The sequence below is a fragment of the Vicugna pacos genome, chromosome 3, assembly GCF_048564905.1.
Source record: "Vicugna pacos chromosome 3, VicPac4, whole genome shotgun sequence".
NCBI lineage: Eukaryota > Metazoa > Chordata > Mammalia > Artiodactyla > Camelidae > Vicugna > Vicugna pacos.
In genome coordinates, this window is record NC_132989.1 from 73,418,367 (window position 1) to 73,434,439 (window position 16,073).

The 16,073-nt window shown below is 43.4% G+C and overlaps 1 protein-coding gene across 2 annotated transcripts in view; it reads left to right on the top strand.

The window, feature by feature from the left end:
- The window catches only part of MRPS27 (mitochondrial ribosomal protein S27), a 93,957-nt gene that overhangs the window by 68,946 nt on the left and 8,938 nt on the right, over positions 1–16,073 (top strand). The window contains exons 7-11 of one of the 2 annotated variants that reach the window (XM_031675117.2): positions 2,013–2,128; positions 5,719–5,821; positions 7,904–8,046; positions 10,145–10,315; positions 12,848–14,101. In XM_031675117.2, the coding sequence (XP_031530977.1) occupies positions 2,013–2,128; positions 5,719–5,821; positions 7,904–8,046; positions 10,145–10,315; positions 12,848–13,087 (773 nt within the window). In that variant the 3' untranslated portion in view covers positions 13,088–14,101. Of the gene's footprint in view, positions 1–2,012; positions 2,129–5,718; positions 5,822–7,903; positions 8,047–10,144; positions 10,316–12,847; positions 14,102–16,073 lie in introns of those variants that run through there. The other variant, XM_072958539.1, reaches the window with a different exon arrangement.

Consider the following 16,073-nt stretch of genomic DNA (forward strand, 5'->3'; position numbering starts at 1 on the left):
TCCTTCCCACCATTTCATCCTCCAGCTCGGTTCTGAAAGCCGTGAGGGAGCCACACCTGTGTTAGGGTGGTCACTACTTCAAGAACACAGATAGGACTGGTGGTCACTTAGGCATTTATGTCACCTGTGCTTCCTGTCCCTGGGTTCCATCCCCTCATCCCTGCACACCAGCGCCCTGGGCCTTTCCCATTGCATCAGTGCTCAGTGAATAGGCTCCTTTCCCCTCTCTGAATCTCTGCTTTGTCTCGTCTCTCATAAAAGGCTTGCGGTTGTAGACTGCCAAGGAATATTTGTTGTGCATTATTTTTTGAAATGTTAATTATCCTTCGTCCATTTTTTCTGTTTTAAACATGTGGTTTCTGAATTCGACTAAAAGATAATTAGCTTTTGCATGTTTTATAATCTGTTCTTAGCATCAGATGTAAGAATCCTTATCACTGTATCTTTGAAAAATTATGTGGCAGCAGTTTTCTCCCCTCACTCTTTATAGGGTATGTCAAAAAGGGAGAAGGAGTTTTTTTCCTTAAATTCAGTGTAATAATTAATATGGAGGATTCTTTAAAATTTTAAAGATTGCCATCATTTATGGCAAAAATTTAGAGAGTATTATATTTGTATTGTCAGAATAGGAAGTAGCAAAGTACATAAAAATTATGGGAGGAAAAGGAAATTACTTTTGCAGGTCAATCTGATTTCACTTCCCAAACTGACTAAAATGAAGAATATGAATTAAAGATAAAGTAAATTTGATTTATTTTTCATATGTAATTTTGGATTTATTAATGAACAGTTGGCAAAGCTGAGTTTTGTTTTTAAACTGGAATTTTAGCTTTATTTGTGTTTAGTTACTGATTTGTTTGGGGTAGTTGTTGTTGTTGTTGTTTGTTTGTTGCTTTTTAAGTCTCTTCCAAGTTCTTATTTTGCTACTGACTTACTAGGTGACTCCCGGTCTGCCTATCTCAGTTTCCCCATTTGCAAAAACAATATAGAAATTTTTGCCTGTGGCCTCATTTAGAACTGTGACAACACACACAAAACCAGTTGGCTAGCAATAGCTGCAAGTCAGTGCTACCTCTTACGAGTATATGCAAAAATTGGTTAATAGAACAACTCAGTCAGTTAGTCAGAAACATTTGTTGTGCCTGTGTTATGTGCAGGCACCATAGATTAAACCAATATTAACATTCCCTAACTTAACAAATACTAAGGGAAGGAAATTGTTTGAATTTGATTTTCTTGGCTTTCACCTTTGTTGTGGAATATCGAGGGAAAATAAATCAGACCGTGCTCAAAGTCTGGTCTGTGATCAGCTTCATGTGGAAACAAGTATCTTATATGTTAACGCTCAAGGACTTAGAATTTACGAATAAGCATTTCCTTCCCATTCTTTCAAGTGTTTTAAACTAAACCTGATTGTCTTTTTTGTAGTCATCAGTTTTCCATCTTTCAAATAATACTTGGGATTTAGAATTTTCTCTAGCATTTTTCCTCTTTGCCCAAACAAAGAGAAGCTTCCAGAACACATAGTGGGGCAGTCAGCCCAGCTCCCGCCCTACTTGCCAGGGTGTCCTGGAAAATATATTTGCCTCCTTTCTGTATGCCTTAGCTCTTCTAGCTGATGGACACAATCCCTTAAATTTGTTTCACAGTTTATGAGGCATTTTCTGTGTATTATTTTGTTGGGCTGTCCAACAATCTTTTGAAGTATATGGGACAAATGGTATTTTATCATTATCAAGATGATTTTGGGAGAAATTAGGTCCCTTATTCAGTGTCCTTGAGGACAGGAGTGCACCTGATTTAGTACAAAATAATATGTACAATAAAAGCTAAAGACTTGGGAAAGACCTAGTTTGGGGAAGAACTAGGGCCAGAGCCCACATTTTTTAACTTCTTACTTCTGTTTATTTTTCTGTCATGCCCCACTTTAAGGGTGTTTATAGTTAAATACAGATTTGATGATGTTGCCTGAAACTAATTTCCTTTCATTTTTGCTTTGATCTTTTTGCCAGATGCTTTATCCGTGGTTTTTGAGATCATGATGCAAGAAGCCTTTGAAGTTCCTTCCACTCAACTCCTCTCTCTATATATTTTATACCATTGCCTGGCAAAGAAGACAGACTTCAGTGTAAGTGATCTACCTTAAAGCAGAACTGAGCACCTTGGAAGAAGAAAGCAGTGGCCACTCAGTAGGGTGTGAGGGGGCCAGAGGAAACCCCTGTCCTCGGCATCTGGACAGATACCTGATGCGTAGTTCTGTGGCCTGTACAACCGGGAAGGAGTATTCATCCTGTACATCCTGTACTGGATTCTAACAGAGTGGGACTGGACATTCCTCCACTTGGTAGAATTTCAAGTGAAAGTCCTTATGTACATTTGAAACTTGAGCTAGGCTGAGTGCACTGCAGGAATCCAGAAATGGGTGATTGATTATCAGTGAGAGCCAAATGTGGCATGTCAACGAAGCAAGAGGCAGTTGCCTTTGACCACAACCTCAGGTGTTAAATACTAACCATTTAATTTGTGTTGGTATTCTCCTAAGGTTGCTCTGGGTTAGTTTGGAATAACAAGTTTTAGTTTCATGTCTTAGATTAGGGTATTTAGTCATTGTTTATTGCTATGCTAAGAATAATAACAACAATAACTAATACTTAAATAGCACTTACTTTACACCAGGCTGTGTTCTTGGTGTTTTAGATTTATTAATTTAACTCCTCACAACTCCATGCAGATGAGAAAACGGGGACAGAGATGTTGTATAATTGCCACCCACCTAGTAGGTGATGAAGCCACCTGGTGAAACCAGGCAGTCTGGCCCCACAGTCTGCCCTTAACCTCAAATGTAACATCAGAAAATACTACTTTGGGTAGGAACTGAAAAGATGGTCTGATCTAGCCCCTGTTCTGAAAAATGTATGGTGTGTTTTGTTTTTCTAAGATGGGTATTATAGCCTATGGCATACCTCACATTCATTAAATACATTCACTAAATATATACTGAGCAACTACTACATTCCATGCAAACACAGAAATATAAAATTATGACCATAATGAGCACTATGAAGACATCTATGAAAAGCCTCTGTGGGTAGGGATTTTTTGCTTGTTTGTATTTTAAACTTAGGTTAGGAAAGGCTTCCTTGAGGAAATATTTCTCGAGTTAATATTTGAAGCATGAATAGGAATTAACTGACTGAAGAGGGGAGAACAATCCAAAAAGAAGAAATAACATATGCAAAAGCCCTGTGGCAGAACAGACATGGTGAGCAGAAAGGGGCCAGAAGGAGGTATGAAGATACTGTAGCTGCCACAGAGAGAATTGGAGGGCGAGGTAAGGCTGGAGAATGTAGATAATGCTAAGCTATTTTGTCTACATCCTGAAAATAGGTAGAAGCTACTGAAAGACTTTAAGCATGATCAGACTTGTGTATCTGGCTATAATATGGGGAAGAGACTGGATCAGGGCCAGGGTGGCTACGGTCAGAGCACTTCGGAGACTTTCCTGATTGTCTGAGCAAGAGGTGATGGCTGCATGGGGACCAGGACGTGGTGGAGTTAGAGAGCAGCCGTATCTGAGAACAGATAACATGATAGTGGGGACGAGATGTGGAGGCCAGAGGCAGAGGTGAAATCTGACCTCCTCAGTTTTCAACTTGTGTTATCTGGACAAAAGGGTCGTCGCCATGTGTTTGCAAAAGACACTCAGGAAAAAAGACTTCATTTGACAAGGAAAAATATTATTTTGTCTCTGAATGTGTTGCATTTTGAGATACCTTTGAGACAGTCAAGAGATTTCACAAGGGAAATTGGCATCTTAATGGAAAAATCTCAACTAGAGATGTAATTTATACATTCACGTGTAAATGTCTGCAGATGAGCACAGGCCACGACACAATCAGAAACATGTGCGAACAGGCACCGTGGAAAGAGGTGGTCTACATAAGGGACACTCCTGAGAGGGTGGGGACGATGAGGACTTCTACACAGGGCATTGGACTTAGTTGCGTGAGGGCCATAGAATGAGGGAGCAGGAAACCAAATTGGAATGAATTGTAGAGTGAGTCAGGTGCAGAAAGGAGACTGAGCATTGGCAGTGTTTGAGATGTCTAGCTGTGAAGGGGAATGGAAGAGGGTAACGAGGGTTTGCTTTGTATAAGGGGAGAAGCAGAAGCACGAAATGAGAAAACCTCAAGGACATTGGTGGAATAGCACCTGATTTAGTCCATGGTAATGCATACAACAGAAATTAAAGGCTTGGAGGAGACCTAATATTCTGTGTTAACACATAAGTAGCCTTTCATATAAGCAGCAGTGATTGTATTATTCCCAGATAATCACCAAAAAAAAATCTCTACAGTACCCATTTGCTTGTTTGTTTTCACTCATTTTTGTAAAAGTCCTTCTGGAAGAATCACCACTGCAGCCACCATCACTGCCCCTGCTCGGTTCTAGCACAGCAAGATGCTGTTCTTTAGGCTTTTATCCTGATACTGTAGGTCGTGTTTTTCCCTAAAAAAAAGAAAAAAATGTTTTTAAAGCTCCTTACTTATTAGTCACTGGGCCCCATTTCATGCAGTTTATGTAGGAGAAAATCAAACCTTTGAGTGATTTGCTTTTGAAAGTGAAATGACCTGGTTCTTTATTACCAGCTCTTTTAACGTATGTGTGCTGCAGAAGCTCCCGGGGAGGCTTTGTTTTTCTCCCAACGCCTTTGCTTATTTCAAGGGTTTGGAAAAACCTTAAGAAATTACACTTGTATTGCAGAAAGGCCCTTCCTATAAAGAGGTTTGGGTGCCCATTAACACGTAGGGCGCCTCACTCACACTTGGCTGCAGTTGTAGTTTGCACACCTCCTTATTCATTCTCTGACCGGTTCAGGGCCACCTGAGCTTTGCTTTCTGTATTTCCAAGCCAGAACAAAGGCTCGTGTGCTTCTGCGGCACTGAGAAAATCACAGCTCTCCTTGTCTGGGGAGTTGCCAAGGTTCTGCTCGGGCCTGCGTTTGCAGGGAGTCCCCCGTCACTGTGTTGCTAGTCTGCAGCAGCCTAAGCTATGCTTGTGTTTTTATCTCTTTCTTTTCCCATGTCTCAAAAAGCTTCAGTTTTATTGAAGTGTAATTTTGCACTCTGGATTGGAAGAAATGAGCACTAAGTGTTTCTGATTGCCTAATTTATTTTTTAAGATGCATAAATCTATCTGGAAAAGCCTAATAGTTATATTTATTTTAACACTGTGAAGTAGGAGTCTTACTGCTGAATTGCTGAAAATTCAAAAGCTTGCTCCGTCCTGTCATAGCACAGTGAGTGGATACGGGGCTGACAGCTTGGGTAATTCTTACTGATTATCTCCCAGCAATTTGATCCAGAGTGTACTCTTCATTTTCGTTGTGTTTTGCTTTTCTGACTGTAAAAGGAACTCGCACTCACTGCCCAAAGTGCGGGAAATTATGAGAACTTCGAAGAAGAAAACCAGAATTGCTCATAATTTCACTGCCCAGAAGTCTGTTGACATGCAGGGCATTTCTCTTTTATATTTTTCATCAAACATAAATATCTTTAACTTACAAGATTGGAGTTACAATGTGCCTTTAGTTTTGCTACTTTGCTTCTTTTACTTAGTGTTATGTTGTTTTTCCCTCTGTGTCATTAACAATCCCGTTTTTGCATGTAGTATGCATTCCTTGGCTGGACCTGGTGTATCTGGTATGTTCTGTTGCAGTGGGAAGACGAGAAGAACTTTGGTGCATCCCTGTTACTCCCGGGCCTAAAGCAGAAGAACCCAGTGGGGTTGAGCTCCCAGTTGTACGGCTATGCGCTTCTTGGTAAGCTGGTGGTCCTTACGAATGTTGTTCTTCGTGGGTAGAACTGATGCATTCTTCTACTTCATAATAAAATTATAGCTTGATTTAAACTTACCAGTGAAATCCCAATACAGCTTTCATTTTTGACATAAAAATAGACCTTGCTACAGCCTTGCAGTTATGCCCTAAGACAGTAAAGAGGATTCTTAAACCTGTCACCACTGGCAAGGTAAGAGCTAGTTTCTATTTAGTAGTAATCAATGTGAGGAAGGGATAAAGAAAGGAAAGTTCTGGCCCTCTTTTGACTGGCAGGATCTTTCCCATTGTTGAAAAGATCTTTCTGTCACTATAAACCTAAAGTCCAGGAGGTAAGAAATAAAGCGTTGAAGTTGAATACATTTCCTTGGTATTGTTTTCAAGGGAGGGAAGAGAAACTCAGAGAGCACATCCAGTAGCACTTGGAGAGCAGAGAGGTGCTCACCGGTGTGGTGTGACTACCACACAGGGGGGCTGCCAGCTTCACTTTAGAGCCCCAATCGCACGAAAACCAGACAGTCAGGAGGGCAAAGCCTTTTGAGGGGAAGCCTCTGCACTTGGGTTATGTGGAATCTGGGCAAATAGCATTCAACCTAAAAGCATGAAGTATGTCCCGGTTTACAGAGGTTTATTAAATGCATGTTGTCTCATTACCCATCCATTCTCTCTCCTAAGTAGATAGGCGTTTGAGAAAGCACCTTCTCTTGATCATACATTGTGTCTGCTTACGTTTGTTTTCTGAAAATTATCTAAGTTGACTACAGTTTGACACTTTTGAAGCACAATGTAATGTGGCATTTGCGGACACTGAATCTGATTGAAACTGACTCAGAGGGAGGCGTTTCAGAGTTTATCAGACAGACTAACAAAAGAGTTGATCACTCTTTTAAAATAATTTTTTCCTTATTTGCCATCTACTTTTGATACCGATTTATAAGATTTTGCCTTTGCCTTCAGACTAGCACTCAGGACTCTACACCGCATGAATTGTCCAGGAAGTTGTCAGAGCTAAGAAAGCATTCTTAGTTGTTAGTTGTTTTTGAGGAAAGGCCCAGGCGCTTCGGGTCTGGCAACATCAGATCCAAAGCTCTGCTCTCACTGTGTCATGTGCTATGCAGCCTCGCTCACCTCCAACAGAAGCAACTTCCAGAACGTGACTGCAGCCAGCCCCAAGCATCTTAAAGGTCTAAAATTAGCTGTCACCTGATGAGCTTTGTCTGTTTATGTCCCACTACAGCTTTCTCAAATCCTCCTTGCCGGGAAAGATAAGTGAAGGTGGATTTAATACCTGGCAGCTCAAGGTGACTTTGGTCGTAGTGCAGAGAGAACTGTTCCCTGGAAATCCAGAGACAGCCTCTGTCCCCACCAGGACCCTGCTGTCTGCCAGCCACTTCTTAAGCTCCAGCTGTGATGGTTTGAGGTACCAAGAGAAACGTTCATGTCCTGAGACCTAAAAGGATTATGAGGACTGTATGATTTAAGTACTGATGAAGTTCAAATAGTGGAAAGAAGAGCAAAGTGATTTTTTTTTTTTCCATAATGAGCAGTCGGCTGTTTTGGAGCATCTTGAAAAATGTCAGCCATTTCCTAGCAGGGAAAGTTGTCAAACATTGACAAGATTTTCACTGTAAGAAAGTTGCAGAATTTCTTTTTCTGAGGAAGATTTTGTTCTTGAAACAAAAATAATGTTTCAGTCATTTGGCTTGTTCTGTAAGGATAGCTCCTCTCAAAGGCAGGTATCACAACCTCTGAGTTTCCCTCAGCCCCACGGCTCATACCTCCTCATGATAATCTCCAACAGTCCAGGTGAAAAAGGAGAAAAATCAGTTCACACAGCTTTATATTGAAAAGTGTATACATTGATACATTGACTTTTCCCAGATTTTTCATCATCCATCTGAAGTGTCTCCATTCACTGGGTGGATGAGGCGCTTGGTCTGGAATTGAAATGATCCTTCTCTGTTTTTAGACCTGCAGGTGAATATTCACTTGTGCCTTTGAGTCCTCCATCTCAGACATAGTGAGAAGCCACGGCTGAGCCTCCTTCATTGTCCTTTCTGGCCACAGGGAAGGTGGAGTTGCAGCAAGGGCTGTGGGCTGTGTACCATAACATGCCTCTGCTGTGGCGACCAGGCTACCTTGACAGAGCCCTTCAAGTGATGGAGAAGGTGGCCTCCTCCCCAGAAGATGGAAAGCTGTGTAGAGAAGCGGTATGTTCCCCGGCCCTGATTCAGTGGGATTTGCCGTCTCCTGTTCCTTCTAAGTCAGGCTTTGAGTTTGTTGTCACTGTTTTCTCCTTCCCTCCCGCCCCTGTTGTGTCTCTGTAGAATCATGTACTTACGTCAGTTGAAAAGGAATGAAAAACCACGAACATTCTCAATGTTACTGACAAAAAGCACTAGAAAATAAGATTAATGTTGATTTTATAGCTCATTATCTGGGAGGAAAACTGAAATTCAAACTGAGTTCAGTAAAATACTGTCTAACCACCCATCCCAACAAAATAATAAAATCTCATTAGGAGCTCAAGAGAATTTAAGATAACATTTTAAATTCTTTTTGTTTTGTTTGGTGGAGAGGAAATTAGGTTTATTTGTGTATTTATCTTTAATGGAGTTACTGGGGATTGAACCCAGGACCTCCTGCATTCTAAGCACATGCTCTACCACCGGGCTATACCCTCCCCCTCATTTTTAATTTTTGGCGTTTCTATATCCTCATGTAGTCCTGGGAGACTACCTACCTGGCAGTTTCCCCTCCATAAGAGCTCTCAAGAAGTGAATTTAGAGACCAGAGGTGTCATCATTTTTTTTCCCTTTCCTTAAGCCATTCTGTGGTGAATGCATGGTGCTGAGATCTGGACCAGATGTTCCTTTCAAAGTTCTAGGCTTTCACTTTGCCTATACTGGGAAACTCCTCTCCCACTAGTTTCAAAGCTCATGCCTCTTGGTCACCTTGGGCTCTTGACATTACATACGAAGTTATTAGACTCAGGCTACAGAAAGTAGCATCTTACAGCCATGGGACAAGCCTTACACTCAATAGGGAGCCACAATGTTCGCTCCTGTTTAATCAGCTTTTGTAGTCAGAGTGAGGCCTAGAAGGACATTAGTTGTTTCATTAACAGGGTGTAAAAGTTAACTCTGAGCTGCTTATTTGTTTTGCCTTGACCCTGATCATTAGGATTCACCCCTTGACTTTCGTTTCAGTCACAGGATACACAAGTCTGGTCTCTATACTGGCTTTGTATACTGATGTCTGGTGAATCATTATGTTCTTTGCCAGACATTTATAACAAAGCATATACATTTTAAAATATATATTCATGTTTTAACCCTGCTGTAGTCAGTACTGGTGATTGAAAACACAAAATTATACATAAATGCTTTGCCAGGGAAATATGCCTTCCACTTTGAGCCAGATTTGCATTCTTTGTGTTCTGACTTAATAGGAATGTGATTCAGATGTCAGGGGAAATGGGTATGTGTCAGGTTTGGTTATAATGTATTAGTGGCATTAAAAAACCTTGGAGTATTTTCAGGATTTTTGTTCTGATGTGACATGGACAGAATTAATCAGTCTCCTTGCAGGAGCTAATGCCGACCATGAGATTGTTTCTGTCCCATCTCTGATGATTAGGCCCTCTGGTTCGAAGGAGGTTGGCCCAAAGTGAAAGTGGTAGAGGAGAGGGGTCAAAACACAAAGAAACCCTGTTTTATAATTTACTTACTTTCTAAGTCATAGAAATCACCTGTTAACAGGAAACTTCACATACGCCTGTCTAGTCTTTGTCAGCAGCTTGTATAGATGGCGCTGATCCCTAATTTATGGGTACCTTTTCTCTAAAGGAGGCCCTGCCTAGATTCAGAGGCCTTACCGTGCATTCAGAATGGCCCATTGTTGGTTGTGGTCTGTAGTGGTTTTTCTTTCCCTTTCTCCTGATTCTAAACCAATTGAGGAAGAAAGACATGAAAGAGGGAGTACTTTAGTGCCCATCAAGCGTAATTCTTGGCTTCCTACCTGGTCGATTAAAAGTGAAATCAGAAGCCACTGTGCTGATTCACTTATACAAATAATTCTGAGCTTGCTTATTTGTTCCATTTGTTTTGTACCAAGTTTTCCATGCTGTGCAACAGGGTGTAATGTAAAATTATATAACCGTGTCTGTTTCCTATGATGTGATAAGAGAACTCTTCTCGTGATTTTTTTAGATCCCAGTGTTCCCTTCCTTTCCCTTCTCCAGCCTCTCTTCACAGTGCTTTTCAGGCCACAGGATGTTTAGTCCCTGCCCCACTTTCTGCTCCGCAGCTCGACGTGCTAGACAGAGCGCTGAAGGCTCTGACCGCTCCATCCCCTGGGTCTTCAGAGGAGCAACCCCAAGAGGGTGAGGAGGGCCAGCGGCCAGAAGAAGTCCTGGAGCAGTTGGATGTGGAGGAGACTGAACAGTCCAAGCTTCCCCAATACCTGGAACGATTTGAGGTGAGTCGGAGCAGAGTTGAGTCCCCACAGCTGTGCGTTAGACGTGCTTCTCTGCTGTGGTGATGGACAAGCAGTCCTTTTAATGCATCAGTGTCCCACACAGACATAAAAACTGACATCAAAAATCACACTTTTATTGTTCACAGAGGAAGTGGTCTTAAAAGAAACAAATGGAATTTTTATGCTCCTTTTTGTGCTTGAGGAAATCGGTCAGCTTTGTTCCCCAAGGCAACATGTCATTACCGACTCATCCCTGACGTGTGCTCGATGAGCGGGTAATAGCTTGGCTTCTCATAGCAAGCATCTGACTCCAGCCCCGGTGCAGAGGATCTAGGCATTTCTCCATATTGCACTGAACCTTCATGATCACTGGAAACCCAGGTGGAAATCACAAAGCCCCATCTGAGTATGATGGAGGTGAGACGCAGGCGTCATCTCTTACTCGGCTTGGTGGTGTGTGCTAGGGCCATGGGAAACGCGCTCTGTACCACACGGACGATGTAGGTGTGTTTCCACTGTTGGTTTTCGGACAGCCCTGAGCATTCAGGCTGCCTTTGGTAGCTTTCAGCTGTATGTCCCAAAGTGCTCTGTGATCAGAGTCAGGGAGGGGAGCCATGTTCAAATTTTAAACCCTTGGCCTGTTCCTTGCTGCATTTCTCATCTGCTTAGCACAAAGCAAAAACAAACAAACAAAAAAAAAAAAAACAAAGTGCTGCCTGAAGGAGAATTCATTGTATGAAGCAGAAAATGGGAAACCGTCCCGGCTGACCCACTGTGTCATTTTGGGACAGAGGGATGTACACTCTGCCAGACTATTACATTTAAGTCTTTGCAGTAATTATATTCAACCAGCTCTGAGAAACCCAGTTCCCTGTATTCTCATGAGGGTTCCAGTACTTTGAGCAGCTGTTTGTCCTGCTACTTCTGTAAGGTCACTGCTCAACTTCCCTCTTTTATAACTTAAAAACTGAGAAAGGAAGGTTAATCAGTGTTTTCAGGGTACACAGAATTAGCATCTAAGTTAAAAATTTACACACCCTTTCTTTCCTCTTAACTTTGCCTAACTTTGCAGATTTAGAAAAGCTGAGAAACAAAAAATCTGCTTGGCCCATAGATTATCATTCACTATATTCGTCTTGACCAAGGCTGCCCCACCTCTCCTAAAAATTACCTAATTTCTTTCTCTAGTTTCTTACATATTTAATCTTGGAGAATAGAAATCAGTGCCTCCATTAAATTCTCAGGCCTCTCTCTTGCACAGTGCATTTTTATTTTTAATTCAAAAAAGAAGAGAGACCAGTATTTCTTGACTGCCAGCTGTGTGTTAGGTGCTACCACATTTCATTTCTCCTCACCATAGCCCTGGGTGCTAGGTACTGCTCCCCCCATGTTACATGACACCGAGGCTGGCGGAACCTCACCCATAAGTGACTGACTTTGAACACAAGTTTGCTGACTCGGAGGTGAGTCCTTGTTTTGGTGTCCCAAGCTTTGACGTCTCTTTGGCCTCAAACCACATGGAAAATGGTATCAGAAATAATTCTCATTTTATACCTTTTCTTCCTGGTACCTGATTTTTATTAGTCCCAGGTAATCTGGGACTCCTTATTATATGTCTGACCCGTCACACTAGGCTTCTGGCCACTCCTTGAAGCCTATGGACCCTTCCCACCTCCCAGCGCCCCTGCCCCACGCCACTGGAACAGGCCTCATCACTTATGCCAGTGAATTGCGTTTGTTTATGGAACATGGGGCACGTGGTATCTGCTACATCTAGGGCCGTAAGGGGGTCTCTGATGACCTACATCTTGAAGCACTTCAGTAGATTAGTGTTTTTAGTACTTTACTTCTCCAGAAATGCAATACTTACCAGATCGAGCTGCCATTTCAGATGCAGCCATAAGCAGTCAGGATGTCAAGGCTGACCCCCAGTGAAGCTCAGTGGGGGGAAGCTTGTAACGGCGCTTCTGGGAGCTGCTTATTAGCATGATGCTGTTAGTAAGGAAGCCTTGACATGGTTTCCATCTGTTGAACGGAATACTAGTTAGGTAAACATTTCTCTGTTCTTCGAAAGGACAAGCTATGGATGGGCTTCCTCCATTTTATCAGCTGCTTCTGCCATTTCGTTTGCATCTTAGGGTTCTTTGTTCATAGAGTTTGCTGCTTGGTTTGGTGCAAGTCAGAGTGGAAATGTAGGTTTGTTTTCTTGTGCAATCTTTGTGGTTTAAAACCAGGAAATTACACAGGGAATCACAGCATACGGAGTTCCATTTACCGTTTGTGAGTGAACGGGGAAGAAATCCCACGTGGTGCATCTGAGCAGAATTGCTGGGCTGAAAGAAAAGGAGCAAAAGCTAACAGTGCCTGCATGAAAGGCAGCGTGACGGGTTCCCAGCAAAGTACCTTTTCCCGTTAGCAGAATGTGTGCAGATTTTGCAAGAGACTTAGTCTCTTTTTTCTTCTTTGTATTCTTCACCTGCCTACCCCTCCCATGTCTCCCTTTTTTTTTCCCCCCTCATTTATTTCCAACAGACCTTACATTCTAAGCTACAGGCTCTGGGCAAAGTCGAGTCAGAAAGCCTTCTGACCCTGACCACCCAGCTTGTCAAGGAACAGCTCCCCACCTGTGAAGCAGAGGACATCACCGCCTACGAGCAGAAGCTGCAGCAGTGGCATCTGGAACGGGTACACCTGATTCAGAAGGAACAGGAGCATAGGGAGAGGGCAAAGCAGGAGTACGAGGCTCGAAGAGCAGCAAAGGCATCTACCTAACAAGCCCCACAGGGGCCTCAGGAACCTCACTGGACCTGGCTCAGGAGTCACAGATTAATGGTCACCACAACAGCAGCCTCAGCTTCGTCCATCCAACCTGCTCCTTTTCTTCAAACAGACTACCTATGATATAAAAGCCACACTGTTCCACATGTCAGGCCACTGTGACCGCCCACCCAGATGCCAGGGAGGCTGTGGAACCATGAAAGTGGCAGGTGGTCAGACTGAAACCACCAGCCAAATACCTTAAATGAGGACTCTCGAGGCTTATAGTTCCTGGGGGACAGAGATCAATTCTGAGCATTGAAAGCCACTGATACCTAGCGATGGTGGTGGGAGAAGCCATGGATGAAGAGTCGAGTCTCAAGCACAAGCTTTTGAATGGTGTCTGTGTCCCCAGCCGATGTCATCTGCGGTCCCGACACCTTGTCTGCTTAGTCTCCTCTTGGGGATGTGCTCTCAGCTTGAGCCAGGTGTGGGATGCCCACACATCCCCACTTTCCCCTTCGCCTGCATCCCACCCTCCCAGGCCTGAACTGGGAGAAGTTCACTAATGGAGCAAACACCAGACCTGCTGGCTTTTGAATTTCAGGGACCCCTCAGTGGAATTTTCAGAATAAAGGCTTTTGAGGAGAGCTGGCCCAAGCTCTGAAGCCTCCTTGGCTTGGCTTCCACGTCATGTTGGAGTGACTTTTTCACGATGTATTGTCTCAGCTCCTCATCATATAGGTGAAGTGAGCCTTCTCTGTACACTCACATGCGCACGTACAACTTGTGAACACGTTTCAGTTAGAAGTTGGAACATAGGAGAGATGGGCTGGGGCTTGCATGTGGTGATACGAATGATTGTAAAACTGTCGGGAGGTGGACAATTCCTCTCTCAAGTTTCCCTCTGAGATGGATCAGGGGCAGCTCTTGCTTGCTGCGTAATTTTGCCCTAAGTGTAGTGATGTACTTCCATGCAAAATTGTGCTCTTTCGTCAAGAACCCGTGGAAATAAATGTTCTGGGATCATTTTGGTGTTTTCTTCATCTTTGTGGGAAGGGAGGGAGAGGTAGGAAATTTTATGATTACTATGATTTTGAGGAACGTATTTTCAATCCTCCTTCTCTGTGAGACTGTGGCGTTTGTAGTAGTAATAATCACCATCACAACCACTAACATTCGTTGAGGATTCACTATGCACCAGCAGTCCTACAAGGGAGGTACTATTATTCCAGTTTTGAATGAGGAAACTGAAACTAACTCACGTGCGGTCTGGCTCGCCCTGCCTGTCACCCTGCGTGTCACCTCCGTGCATACCTGCAGTCAGCATCCCACACAGGGCCTGAGCCTTGCTTAGGCAGAGGGTCATGACCAAAAGTTGGTTCTGGCATTTTGGTTTATCAGGGGCAGGACTTTTTCAGCCACTCCCTTATTATATCACGAGGATGGTTCAAGATAAGTCAGATGGCATCTTTCATTCAGTAAGTTAACAACCACCACACGTGGGGCATCTGGTTGATACTTCAGCTCACAGTTTTGCCTCCGTCTTCCTCCTCATCTATCCCTGTTGCACTTAATGCCCAGTCTTCACCAAGAGAGACCACTTCGCCCCTGTGTTGCTGCTCAGCAGGAGTTTTCATGCTCCCTTCTCCTCAGATTTCTTCTACACGTATGCCTCCACCTCTCGTGAGCTCTCCCTTTTGTGAGTCTTTCCTCAGTCTCTCGTCTCCTGAGCTAGAGGATACCTTCCCACCTTCCTGGATGATCACAAGAGCTGACCACAGTTGTCCTCTGCTCATTTCAGCAATATCACCATTTCTTACACGTGGATGGAGAAACTGCCATCAGTACCCTGGCCTCTAGGCATGACTTTAGCTATAAGAGATCACCTCTCTAGCTGACCTACCAGAGTCATAGACCTCCAGCCTCATATCACTAATTCAAGATCTTAGAGCCTGAAGTCCATTCTCGCAGTCTTCCTTTCTTTCATCATATGACTCCTGCCAAACCAGCCCTTCCCTGTTACTTCCTGCCTGCAAACCGTTAGCCTTTACCCTGTCACTCAAACCCTCGATCTCCAGGATTCAGACCCTACTTGCCTTCCTTCCAGCCTGGGCCCCACAGTTGGCCATCCTGTTGGTATTCTCATTAGCATTTCTTATTTCTTCTCACTCCCTTTATCTAGGCCCACTTGCCATCTGTGGACCTGTATCCTTGGAGCCACCTGTTATGGGTTGAATTTTATTCCCATCCCCACCAAAAAGTGTTGAAACACTGACCCCAGTGCCTTAGAGTCTGACCTTAGTTGGAAATAGGGTCTTTACCAAGATAAAGTATAAAGAGGTCATTAGGGTGAACCCTGATCCATTATAAGTGGACCCATAATGTCATTAAAAGGAGAAATTTGGACACAAAGATAGTTACAGAAGGAAGACAAGGTGAAGACACAAGGAGAAGATGCCAACATGAGTGGTGCATCTGCAAGCCAACACCAGAAGCCAGAAGCAAGGAAGTGTTGTCTCCTGGAGCAAAGAGAGCATGACCCTGCTGGCACCCTGATTTTGGACTTCTGGCCTCCAGGACTGTTCTATTCTTTTAAGCCACTCAGTTTTTGGTATGAACTTCATTACAGTAGCCCTCGGAAACTAGCACATTGCCGTTTGTTTTCTTCCTCCTTGCTTCTGACCCACTACGTGTGGTGTACAAGGTTGTAATGTCAGGCTGGCTGATTCCTCTACAGGTTTACAGCTGTCCTCTTCAACTCAACAGTTCTTTCCTTTCTCTTTTACTGACTCTCATTTTTACCTCAATAGCTTTTCTACTCTGCTTAAGCCCCAGACCCTGGCCCCCAGAACTGTGAGCAGATGTTCTTGCCTCCTACTTTGTCTCAAAAATGTAGGCCACATAGTCCAACCTCAGTCTCCCTCGTTCCTGCCTTAACAGCTCTCTGTCCTTACCCATTCTCTTCATCTTCCCTTCTGTTTCCAAGTGATAGGTGTCC